Source organism: Dipodomys merriami, unplaced genomic scaffold (genome assembly GCF_024711535.1).
Source record: "Dipodomys merriami isolate MVZ:Mamm:240054 unplaced genomic scaffold, mDipMer1.0.p SCAF_72, whole genome shotgun sequence".
Lineage (NCBI taxonomy): Eukaryota > Metazoa > Chordata > Mammalia > Rodentia > Heteromyidae > Dipodomys > Dipodomys merriami.
The window spans coordinates 1,849,811-1,861,870 of record NW_027206313.1 but is presented as its reverse complement, the minus strand read 5'-3'; the positions used below and the strand labels follow the sequence as shown (position 1 = coordinate 1,861,870).

The following is a 12,060-nucleotide window of genomic DNA, read 5'->3' as shown; positions in this document are numbered from 1 at the left end:
TGCCTAACAAATAGGAGGTGCTAATCGTCCAAAATAAAAATAAAGTAAGGACTCAGCTATACCCAGTTTCGAGGTCTTGCAAGGGCTTAGTTTGGAAGTGTGTGACTTTACACCAGATAAGAGGTGCTACAGCTGTTCCAGGGCCATTTTCAGCCGCTTACTTTGATTGGCCAGAGGTTTGGAAAGCCTATTTCTGTGATCTCTCTTCCCAACATCCTTTGCCCTCCCTCCACAGATGCAAGTTACTTCCATCCACGTGGAAAGCCATTCTGTCTTCAGTGCCTATGTGTGGGGTGCGGTGGAGGGAGAAGAGACCACGCAGAGAGCTCCTAGGTTATTAAAGAGCCAGTGGGCAGATGTGCCTCAAGTTCTTGGTTTGGTGGAACCATTTCCAGCTCTTCTGTGGCTTGGTCTTCTTGCGGACAGTAAAAAGGGAACTCGGCTGATAACTCTCTTCAAAGTGTTACAACAGCCTCAAGACACACCTCCCGGCCCTGACCACATTTGGGAAACGCGTTCCCAGCAACAAGAGGAGAAAGTTCAGTCAGAGTAAACAAAGGATGAAAAGCAGAAGGAGCTGGAAGGTCACCTGAAGCCAGGGGGGTGGCCACCTCCTGCCTGTGAGCCCACGCCAGCCGCACAGGTGAAGCAATGAACAGTGGCCTGTGCCCTGCACAGCCCTGGCTTTCCCCCAGAGTTCGGATGAGCCGCTTCGTCCCCCCAGGATGAGCGGGCTCAGGGCTGTGTGCAGGTTGAGGCTTAGTTAGGGTGGGTGCTAAGGCGGGGGAGCTACAGCTCTACCTGTGCTTTCTAGACCCAGAGCTAGGCCCTGGACCCCAAGTCCAGTGGCTGACCGCACCCCTGTGTGGGGATGAAGGAATCCGATTCCGCTCAGTTCCGTCAGTAATTACTCTTTAGTTTTGTGTCTGTCTGTTTGTTTGTACAGTTAACACAACCTAAGAGTAAAATGCATGCCCATTCACACACGCATATTTGTGTGTGACCTGAAGAGAAAGCGGTTTCCTCTTCATAGAGATGCGTCCCTGCCTGCCTTCACTCTGATGTTGAAAGGCAGGGCAAGTAGTGCAAAAATATTTTACCCTTTGGGTTTTATCATTAACATTACATATATATGTGTGTATACCATAAAAATATTCATTGCCTAGGGGAGTCAGGGAATCAGATGGGGAAATATTGGGGAAAAAAATCATACCAGAATGGGAACAATAGTTTAGGGTAGGGATATTTAAGAGGATGGATTTACTTCTGGTTTCTTCTTGTAGATTTTATAAATGAGAACCTTGCTTTTGGCGAACAGTATTTGCCATAAATCTAAATAGAGTTTCATACACTGAGGGGAGAAGTAATATAGAAGGTAAAAGTAGACATCTGACCCAGTACTGGTGGTTGAGGCTTATAATCTTAACTACTCAGGAGGCTGAGATCTGAGGATCGTGGTTTGAAGCCAGCCTGGGCAGGACAGGCTGACACTTATCTCCAATTAACCACTAAAAATCTATCACTGGAGCTGTGGCTCAAGGGTAGATATGTACTAGCCTTGAGCAGGGCCAAAGCCCTGGGCCCAGGACTGGTGCCTCCTCCCTCCGCCCCCCAAAAATCTGGTTTTTAGTTTGCAAACACAGTCAGTTAGAACCAGGCCTGTTTCATCTAAGATGTTCTAGCATCAGCAGAAAGCACTGGCTTTTTAATATCATAGACAATGCAGGTTTAAACACCTGTATTTGAATCTGTACATTTCTTCTGAGAATCCAGTAACCTCGATGTGTGGAGTGGGTTCCTCCTCTTTCCAACTCTCCTATCTACATCTTGGAGGATTCTGCATTAGATTCTCCCGTTCTACCTGTACAGCCCAGGACCCCAGGAGGAAGGTCTACATCAGCCTTGGGAAACATGCTGGGAGCTGAGAGGGGACGTTGCCTCTGTTTTCCTTGGAGTCTTATTTCCAGATACTTAATTCGTGAAGGGCACCCCGAGGTCCTGGTAAAGGCCCGCTAAGGAGTCTGCTGGGCCACCACAGCCCTGTCCCCTGTCGCCAGGTGTCTAGACACACGTTTCTGCGTAGCCTCTGCTGATATTTGCGTTTGGGATCCTTGGGTTACCAATGAAAGCATGAATGATGATATGCCTTCATTTTCCAGCCCCTGTCAAACACGGCCCTACACACCCACCGTCTCTAAAACGCAGCCTTCCTTTTGCAATGATCACCCCAATTATTCTCAAAGGCAATGCGCCCTTACCCCGGCACTCTGGGGGAGGGGCGCTCCAGCGTCCTGTAGCCATGCAGCGGACCGCCCTTGCTCCAGCCAGGAGGGAACCTTCTCTACAGGAGAAGCTGCAGACCGACTGATGCTGAAATGGTCCAAAAGGATGTGAGCAATTCATCTGGGCCCTTCTGGGAATGGGAAACTCCTGGCACTGCACAGCTAAGAAGGGAGAAGGTAAAGAATCATTATACAAGTACTAATTGGTTTTGTTTGTGTGTGTGTGTGTGTGTGTGTGTGTGTGTGTGTGTGTGTGTGTGTGTGTGTGTGTGTGTGTGTGTGTGTGTGTGTGTGTGTACATACCAGTTCTCAGGCTTGAAGTCAGGGCCTGGGCATTATTTCTTAACTTTTCTACCCAAGGCTGGCACTCTACTACTTGAGCCACAGCTCCCCTTCCAACATTTTGCTGGTTAATTGATGATAAGAGTCTCATGAACTTTCCTACCCCGGCTGGCTTCAAACTGCCATCTTCAGATCTCAGCCTCCTGAGTTGCTAGGATTATAGTCATGAGTCATGGACACCTGGCTCAATCCTTTTTCTTTTCTCAATTTCACACGTGCCTGTATTATAACTTAGCTTCACCTCCTCTCACCTGTCTTTTCCCGTTCCCATACACCCTGTTTGAGAATGGCAGAGGCTCTGTGTGTCTGTCTGTCTGCAAAGGCTCTGTGTGTCTGTCTGCAGAGGCTCTGTGTGTCTGTCTGCAGAGGCTCTGTGTGTCTGTCTGTCTGCAGAGGCTCTGTGTGTCTGTCTGTCTGCAGAGGCTCTGTGTGTCTGTCTGTCTACAGAGGCTCTGTGTGTCTGTCTGTCTGCAGAGGCTCTGTGCGTCTGTCTGTCTGCAGAGGCTCTGTGTGTCTGTCTGCAGAGGCTCTGTGTGTCTGTCTGCAGAGGCTCTGTGTGTGTGTCTGTCTGCAGAGGCTCTGTGTGTGTGTCTGTCTGCAGAGGCTCTGTGTGTCTGTCTGTCTGCAGAGGCTCTGTGTGTCTGTCTGTCTGCAGAGGCTCTGTGTGTCTGTCTGCAGAAGCTCTGTGTGTCTGTCTGCAGAGGCTCTGTGTGTCTGTCTGTCTGCAGAGGCTCTGTGTGTCTGTCTGTCTGCAGAGGCTCTGTGTGTCTGTCTGTCTGCAGAGGCTCTGTGTGTCTGTCTGTCTGCAGAGGCTCTGTGTGTCTGTCTGCAGAAGCTCTGTGTGTCTGTCTGCAAAGGCTCTGTGTGTCTGTCTGCAGAGGCTCTGTGTGTGTGTCTGTCTGCAGAGGCTCTGTGTGTGTGTCTGTCTGCAGAGGCTCTGTGTGTCTGTCTGCAGAGGCTCTGTGTGTGTGTCTGTCTGCAGAGGCTCTGTGTGTGTCTGTCTGCAGAGGCTCTGTGTGTCTGTCTGTCTGCAGAGGCTCTGTGTGTCTGTCTGTCTGCAGAGGCTCTGTGTGTCTGTCTGCAGAGGCTCTATGTGTCTGTCTGCAGAGGCTCTGTGTGTCTGTCTGCAGAGGCTCTGTTTGTCTGTCTGTCTGCAGAAGCTCTGTGTGTCTGTCTGCAGAGGCTCTGTGTGTCTGTCTGTCTGCAGAGGCTCTGTGTGTCTGTCTGCAGAGGCTCTGTGTGTCTGTCTGTCTGCAGAGGCTCTGTGTGTCTGTCTGTCTGCAGAGGCTCTGTGTGTCTGTCTGTCTGCAGAGGCTCTGTTTGTCTGTCTGTCTGCAGAAGCTCTGTGTGTCTGTCTGCAGAGGCTCTGTGTGTCTGTCTGTCTGCAGAGGCTCTGTGTGTCTGTCTGCAGAGGCTCTGTGTGTCTGTCTGTCTGCAGAGGCTCTGTGTGTCTGTCTGTCTGCAGAGGCTCTGTGTGTCTGTCTGTCTGCAGAGGCCCTGTGTGTGTGTCTGTCTGCAGAGGCTCTGTGTGTGTGTCTGTCTGCAGAGGCTCTGTGTGTCTGTCTGTCTGCAGAGGCTCTGTGTGTCTGTCTGTCTGCAGAGGCTCTGTGTGTCTGTCTGTCTGCAGAGCCTGTTTAGCACTGCCCTCAGCCTTATCCTCATGACAGGCCTTCTACTCCAATGCCTCATTCGTTTTGCTTCTCATTTTTCTACTGTGGTCAATACATATCAAAAATCCATCTACTTACCACTGAAATAATGTAAGTATCTAGTTCTGCGGCCAGTTGTCATACAATACCCACCACTATGTCCAACATCGTTCTCGTTGTGTCAAACTGACACACTAGAGTCATTAAACATGAGCTTTTCCCCCCTCTGCCTCATTATTCTCCTTTCCTGTCTCTAAGATCTTGATGAAGCCATTAAAAAAATAATATCACGTGTTCTTTTTGGGGGGAGGCCTGGCTTGCTACACTCAGCACAGTATCCTTAAGGATGGCTTGTGTTGTGGCATGTGTTGGAATTCCTTCCTTTTCTACGGTAAATAATACTCCATTGGACACGCGTACCATGTCTTGTGTATTCCTCCAACCACCTGTTGATGTTCTCTTGGTTTGCTTCCTTATTCTATCATGAAAGATGTTGCTGTGAGCCCAGGTGTGCAAAGCATCTCTTCATGGCCTGCTTGTACACCACTTACAAACCAAGGCTCACTTTCGTATCATGGTATATGTCACCCAGAGCATTCGCAGCGATTGCTGAGGGACTCCCAGTAAATGGCAACATCAAATATCAGCATCGTCCTTCTGAAGCAGAACTTGGTATGGGGGGAACTGTCCATCTGGCTTCCCTGTGCCTTCATTCCCAGGTAAGAGTAACACACTGAAAACCGACGACTTAAATCAGACCACAGGCCTGACAGCATTTCTAAGGTTGTGTTTCGATACGCTAACTCACCGCTAGTGGTGAGCTGGGGAGGCACGGAGCCTCCGAGAGTCAGGAAGCTTCCTGACAGGCCATGAAAGAACTAGACTAACCGCCGTGTCCCTAACTCTTCCGCTCATTCTCACACACCATTCCTTTCCACTCACTCGTGTCAATCGAAGCAACTCTACTCTCTCAGCTGTGTTACGGTGAGTCATGTTGGCCCTAAGGCTGGCTTTGCCCACCATCATTTCATCCCTAGCACTGAGCACGAAGAACCTGTCCCGCAGTGTTTGACGGATTAACCAATGACCGTGTTCACCACGGAGGCTGATTCCCTCAGGCCACGGAGGCGTGTCTGAGTGCATGGTACCTTGACAGGCCGGGGCCGGGGCGGTCCACCGGCCGGAGTCGGCACACTGAGCGGCGCTGGCCCCTTGCAGCACGAAGCCCTCTGCGCAGTGGAAGCTGCAGCTGGTGTTGTATGGGAAGGTGCTTGAGGGTGGAGAGCACTCCACACGCCCGTGCACAGGGCTCTCCGGAGGCTCACAGGCAACGGCTGCAGGGGGAAGATGGTGGGAGGCTGGCTCACAGACAGGCCCCGACGCTTTTCAGAAGAGACTGCTGGGGCTTGCTGCATCTTTCCTAGCCACGTCGTCCATGGGTTCGGGACCTCAGAGCCTCCTCCCTTTACCCAAAGGGCCCTTCCCGGCCCCTCTTCCCCCGCTCCCACAGCCCTGCTCCTGTGCTGCGTATACATGATGGCGAGTCTTTCCCAGTCCCCCACGGCCACCTGAAGAGCCGTAGCCCTAGCCTAGCCCCGTGCATTGGAAGTGTTCATTCGACATTTATCGGCATGTTTGTCTGATTAAGGGAACGCAGATAAAGAAACTCTCTGGGCTTATAAGCCAGGAAAAAGAAGCCATTGTGTCACATGTGTTGACACTATTACTTAGTGCTGTTGAAATGACCCCCCCCCCGCGCCCGGACAGCATCATCAGATTCAGTTGCTGAGCGAGTGAAGCCCAGTGAGTTCCTGAGCAAATGGCGCCCTGCGTCACCTCAGCTCTGATAAGGACCCTTCTCCATGCTTTGCCTCTGAGCTGCATCAGCTCCGGACTATTCCTGGGGTTCGCAGAGCTTGGGGACCACCCTTCCAGCCTAGGCCTCAGCTTCCACTTCGCACTCAATCAGGGCGTGAGGACAAAGATCCTCCAGTCTTTCTTTCCTACTTCACACAAAGATGACCACCCTCAAGTCTTCTAGCGAACTGTACTTGGGGTGGTATTGTAATCTAGAATAGGAAAGTCACTAATCGAACTTTCAATTTCCTATTTTCCCTCGAGCTGCTAACCCCTCCCTCATAAACTTGGGAAAAGCTAAGGGTAGGGGGCTGTTGCAAGAAGTTGAGCTTCATGGACTTATGCAACTGCTGGGATCATTAACACATGTGCTTCTTTAATAGGGGTTTCATTGCACCTTCGCCAAAGGCTACAATGGGGAATCCCTCTCTGTCCTCATAGCCGCTGCTTCATTCCTTCTCAAGTTCAGGACCCTGGACATACCAAAGAGCTAGGGATGGAGAGAAAAGTTCAGCAAGTGCCTAGGTCTATGCGAGGAACTTTCTACGTGTTACTTCCTTGCGTGAGTTTTTACATTCTTCCTCCTGGCAATTCCTAACTCCATCTCACAGATGAGCAGCCTGGCTCTCGGAGGTGAGGGAAGCCAGCCGCTCGCTCCAGCCTCAGACCCCAGAGGATGGTTAGCTGTGCAGAGCTCGTGGCCTTTCTGCTCTGCCATGACTCCCTTGTGGGCATCCTGGGGGCTGTGAAAAGCACCCTACCCTCACAGGCTGGCAGGGGTGCGGTCCACTGGCCAGATCCGACACAGCGGAGCGTGTCCAAACCCCTCACTCGATAGCCAGGCCGGCACTCAAATTTACAGCTGGAGCCGTAGGCAAAGGTGGCCAGCGGATGCACACAGTCCATGGTTCCTTCACCGGGGGCTTCCAGGGACGGACACCGCACAGCTGAAAGACAAGCACCGAAGACAGAGAAAACACTGTCAGATGGCAGTGGCGGAAGGGCCTCCTCCCCCAGGAACTAGACATGGAGACCGTAGGGTCAGAAGCCCCAAGTTGACCAGACTCAGAGAATGAATCCTCCATTTGCTGCAGAGTTCCTTAAGTCTCGGGTCCCTCCAAGCTCAATTCCTGACACTGTCTCTTCCTTCCACCTTGATAAACCTATCCCAGTAAGTCTTGATGGCACTCTTCCCCTGCTGAGGAGAAGCGTACAGACAAGACCATCCGGAGGCCGCTTGCGACAGGTATGTCATTTTGCCCAGAGAAAATCAGCCTCTTGTTGGTTCTTCAAGAGTCTGGATGCTATTCTACTTAATGCAGCTCAGGGCCGATGGAAGGACGGTTCATTCAGGGCAGCTGTAACGATGAGATTTTTCTAGTTGAACCGCATTATTTCTCTGTCTCTCTCTCTGAGTCTCTCTGTCTGTCTCTCTTTCTCTCTGTCTCTCTCTTAGAAGCACTGGGGTTTGAATTCAAGGCCTATGTGTGCTAGGAAAGTGTTCTGTCGTATAAAGCACATACCTAGTCCTTTTTGCTTTTTGTTTATTTTAAGGTGGGGGTCCTTTGCTTTTGCCCAGGGCTAGCCTTGGATCATGATCCTTTTCCTTCTGACTCCAGCACAGCAGGGATATAGACATGCTGAGCTTGCTGGTGGTGGACGAGGTAGTGATGATTGTCATAAGGCTTGAGCTCAGGCATAGGTGCCGACCCTGTCCTTTTCCTTCTTTTTTTCTTTTTGTTCAAGGCTAACATTCTACCACTTTGAGCCACAGCTCCACTTCCAGTTTTTAGGTGATTACTTGGAGATGAGTCTCATGGCCTTTCCCACCCAGACTGGCTTTGAACTTCAGTCCTCAGATCTCAGCCGCCTGTGTAGCTAGGATTACAAACAGGAGCGCCCAGCACCTGCACTGTGATTTATTTTTTGAGATAGAGTCTTGCTAACTTCTTGCTAGGACTGGTCTTGAATCTCAATCCTTTTATCTCTACTTCCTTTGTAGCTACAGGTGTGTGCCACTGTGCCAAGATATTTTGCCCCCAGGTTTTGTTAATAGAGAAAAGCCCTCTCCCATTTTAGTTAACAATAAGGATGGTCTACATACCTTCGCACTGTGGGGGCTTATTATTTGTCCAGATTCCAGAGGCCAAACACTCCAGCTTGCTTGGTCCATTCAATTCGTACCCTTCAGCACAGTGGAAGGTACACTGTGAGTTGAAAGAGAAGTTTCCCAGAGGATGGCTGCAGTTCATGGACACGTGTGGAGGAAGGTCAAATTCTCCACACTCTCGGACTGCAAAGAACCAAGTATCGAGGTTTTCATTGTAAACTTAAAAACACGGTCAGATTGTCGCAAGCTGTAATATTTGTGTGACCCTCTTCACTGTTATCTTTCTAGGTTCCTAAGTCAAGCGGCCTGTTTTTATTTGGCTCGTTCTATAGACTGTATCTTTCAACTTGAGCCATGCTTTTACCTCTTGTATTTCGCCGGCTAACTAGAGTTAGCCTATGGTGGTGTCAGCGTAGGCTGGTTTCCTTATTCAGATCCCAGCCTCTTAAATAGATAGGACTAGAGGCATGAGGCACAGCAGGAGAGGGTTTTATTTATTCTTTTATTTTCCAATAATTTTTTTGGTCAGTCATGGGGATTGAACTCTGGGCCTGGGCGCGGTCCCTCAGCTCTTCAGTTTAAGGCAAACGCTCTACCACTTGAGCCACAGCGCCACTTCCTGTTTTCTGATGGTTCATTGGAGATTAGAGTCTCACAGACTTTCCTACCCAGGCTGGCTTTGAACCGCAATCCTCGGATCTCAGCCTTCTGAGTAGCTAGGATGACAGGCGTGAGCCACTGGCACCCAGCTCCAAGAAATTTTGTGAGTAAATATTTTCTCCCAGACCTGCTGTGTCTAGAGACAATTGAATGGCTGGTAGTGAGTCCCAGAACTAGCTTTTACTCACTTGAGCATCCCAGGATGCATCGTTCCTGGCATTATCTCTTGCCTAAGACCAGTGACCACAAATGAACAAATTAACAGACTCACCATATTCACACTCGGGTCCATAGAAGCCAGGATAGCAGGAGCAGGTGTAGTTCCCAATGGTCTCAATGCATTCACCTTGATTGTTGCAGGACGTGTCCTGGCAAGAGGCTGCACAGAGACAGAAGGGTCGGAATGATGGGCATTGGGAGGAGATGGAACATGGGAAGAGTAGGCTGGTTTATATATTTTTTAATTCTCCTCTCAAGCCACAAGCTTTCTCTAACCCTTGTCTTACATTCTTCAAGATGCTCACTAACACTGAGTAAGAGTCTCCCCACCGTGTTACCGTCCCTGACGTGCCACTCCATGCTATTATTGATCTGGTGGTGACATTAGCCTACCAGAGAGGTCTGTCTGAGCAGATGTGTTGCAGAGCAGAGCAGAGCAGGGCAGGGCAGGGCAAGGCAGGGCAGGGCAGGGCAGGGCAGGCAAGGCAGGGCAGGGCAGGGCAGGGCAGAGCAGAGCAGAGCCAAGCAGGGCAGGGCAGGGTGGAGTGGGGCAGGGCAGGGCAGGGCAGGGCAGGGTGGAGTGGGGCAGGGCAGGCAGGGCAGGCAGGGCAAGGCAGGGCAGGGCAGGGAGGGCAGAGCAGGGCAGGGCAGAGTCAAGCAGAGCAGGGCAGGGCAGGGCAGGCAGGGCAGGGCAGGGCAGGGCAGGGCAGGCAGGGCAGGGCAGAGCAGAGCAGGGCAGGGCAGGGCAGGCAGGGCAGAGCAGAGCAGGGCAGGGCAGGGGCAGGGCAGAGAAGAGCAGAGCAGGGCAGGGCAGGGGCAGGGCAGAGAAGAGCAGAGCAGGGCAGGGCAGGGGCAGGGCAGAGAAGAGCAGAGCAGGGCAGGGCAGGGCAGGGCAGGGCAGGCAGGGCAGGCAGGGCAGGGCAGAGCAGGCAGGGCAGGGCAGAGCAGGGCAGGGCAGAGCAGAGCAGGACAGGGCAGGGGCAGGGCAAAGCAGAGCAGAGCAGAGCAGGGCAGGGCAGGCAGGGCAGGGCAGGCAGGGCAGGGCAGGGCAGGGCAGGGCAGGGCAGGGCAGGGCAGGGCAGGCAGGGCAGGGTAGGCAGGGCAGGGCAGGGTAGGCAGGGCAGGGCAGGGTAGGCAGGGCAGGGCAGGGCAGGCAGGGCAGGGCAGGCAGGGCAGGGCAGGGCAGGCAGGGCAGGCAGGGCAGGGCAGGGCAGGGCAGGGCAGGGCAGGGCAGGCAGGGCAGGGCAGGCAGGGCAGGCAGGGCAGGGCAGGGCAGGGCAGGGCAGGGCAGGGCAGGGCAGGGCAGGCAGGGCAGGGCAGGGCAGGGCAGGCAGGGCAGGGCAGGGCAGGCAGGGCAGGGCAGGCAGGGCAGGGCAGGCAGGGCAGGGCAGGGCAGGGCAGGGCAGGGCAGGCAGGGCAGGGCAGGGCAGGCAGGGCAGGGCAGGCAGGGCAGGGCAGGGCAGGCAGGGCAGGGCAGGGCAGGGCAGGCAGGGCAGGGCAGGGCAGGGCAGGGCAGGGTAGGCAGGGCAGGGCAGGGCAGGGCAGGGCAGGCAGGGCAGGGCAGGGCAGGGCAGGGCAGGCAGGGCAGGGCAGGGCAGGGCAGGGCAGGGTAGGCAGGGCAGGCAGGGCAGGGCAGGGCAGGGCAGGCAGGGCAGGGCAGGGCAGGGCAGGCAGGGCAGGGCAGGGCAGGGCAGGGCAGGCAGGGCAGGGCAGGGCAGGCAGGGCAGGGCAGGCAGGGCAGGGCAGGCAGGGCAGGGCAGGCAGGGCAGGGCAGGGCAGGGCAGGCAGGGCAGGGCAGGGCAGGGCAGGGCAGGGCAGGCAGGGCAGGGCAGGGCAGGGCAGGGTAGGCAGGGCAGGGCAGGGCAGGCAGGGCAGGGCAGGGCAGGGCAGGGCAGGGCAGGCAGGGCAGGGCAGGCAGGGCAGGGCAGGGCAGGCAGGGCAGGCAGGGCAGGGCAGGGCAGGCAGGGCAGGCAGGGCAGGGCAGGGCAGGGCAGGCAGGGCAGGGCAGGGCAAAGCAGGCAGGGCAGGCAGGGCAGAGTCAAGCAGAGCAGGGCAGGGCAGGGCAGGGTGGGCAGGGCGGGCAGGGCAGGGTGGAGCGGGGCAGGGCGGGCAGGGCAGGGCAGGGCGGGCAGGGCAGGGTGGAGCGGGGCAGGGCGGGGCAGGGCGGGCAGGGCAGGGCAGGCAGGGCAGGGCAGGCAGGGCAGGGCAGGGCAGGCAGGGCAGAGTCAAGCAGAGCAGGGCAGGGCAGGGCAGGCAGGGCAGAGTCAAGCAGAGCAGGGCAGGGCAGGGCAGGGCAAGGCAAGGGCAGGGCAGGCAGGGCAGGGCAGGCAGGGCAGAGTCAAGCAGAGCAGGGCAGGGCGGGGCAGGGCGGGCAGGGCGGGCCTACCTGTGTAGCACAGGGCTCTCTTTCTCCGCCAGCAGGGCTCGTCATTCCACCGGCCCGGCGCCAGCTCACTCTTGATGTACATCTCCACACAGTCCTGGTTGTTCCTCTTGTTGTTGGGCTCGTTGTCAGCCCAGTTCTCGGCCTCCTTTGTGAGCGTCTTTCTGGTGCCCACCCAAGTCCACTTATTGTTAATCTTTCGAATCCCGATCCAGTAGTAGGAGCTGAAGAAGGGCACGAAGTCGTTGAGGTAGGCAATTTCATTCTTATTCTGGATGGCCACTAAGTCTGTGAAGTGCCTCTGGCAGAATGCCCGCGAGTAATTCCACGAGTACGCTTTCACGCTGTAGTTGTACGTCCATGCAGCCACTTCTTTCTGATTTGTGAGCTCTAAAGAGAAAAAAAAAATGAGTAATGAGTGCCAAGCTAGCATCCCTAGCCAGGAGAACGCTATAAGCTTACATTTGCATGTCTGGGTGTAGCCAGGTGAATTTCTGACCAGGGCATAAATACAAATCACATAGCGACCCTAGATCTAAGTAGTTAATGTAAAGAGAA

General features: G+C 54.3%; 1 protein-coding gene across 2 annotated transcripts in view; it reads right to left on the bottom strand.

The window, feature by feature from the left end:
- LOC138818170 (P-selectin-like) overlaps nucleotides 1-12,060 on the bottom strand; it is a 31,503-nt gene that overhangs the window by 12,029 nt on the left and 7,414 nt on the right. For both annotated transcript variants that reach the window (XM_070009113.1, XM_070009112.1), the window contains exons 3-8: nucleotides 11,506-11,892; nucleotides 9,172-9,279; nucleotides 8,235-8,423; nucleotides 6,892-7,077; nucleotides 5,422-5,607; nucleotides 2,259-2,444 (exon numbers count right to left, since the gene is read on the bottom strand). In XM_070009113.1, the coding sequence (XP_069865214.1) occupies nucleotides 2,259-2,444; nucleotides 5,422-5,607; nucleotides 6,892-7,077; nucleotides 8,235-8,423; nucleotides 9,172-9,279; nucleotides 11,506-11,892 (1,242 nt within the window). The remainder of the gene's footprint in view (nucleotides 1-2,258; nucleotides 2,445-5,421; nucleotides 5,608-6,891; nucleotides 7,078-8,234; nucleotides 8,424-9,171; nucleotides 9,280-11,505; nucleotides 11,893-12,060) is intronic.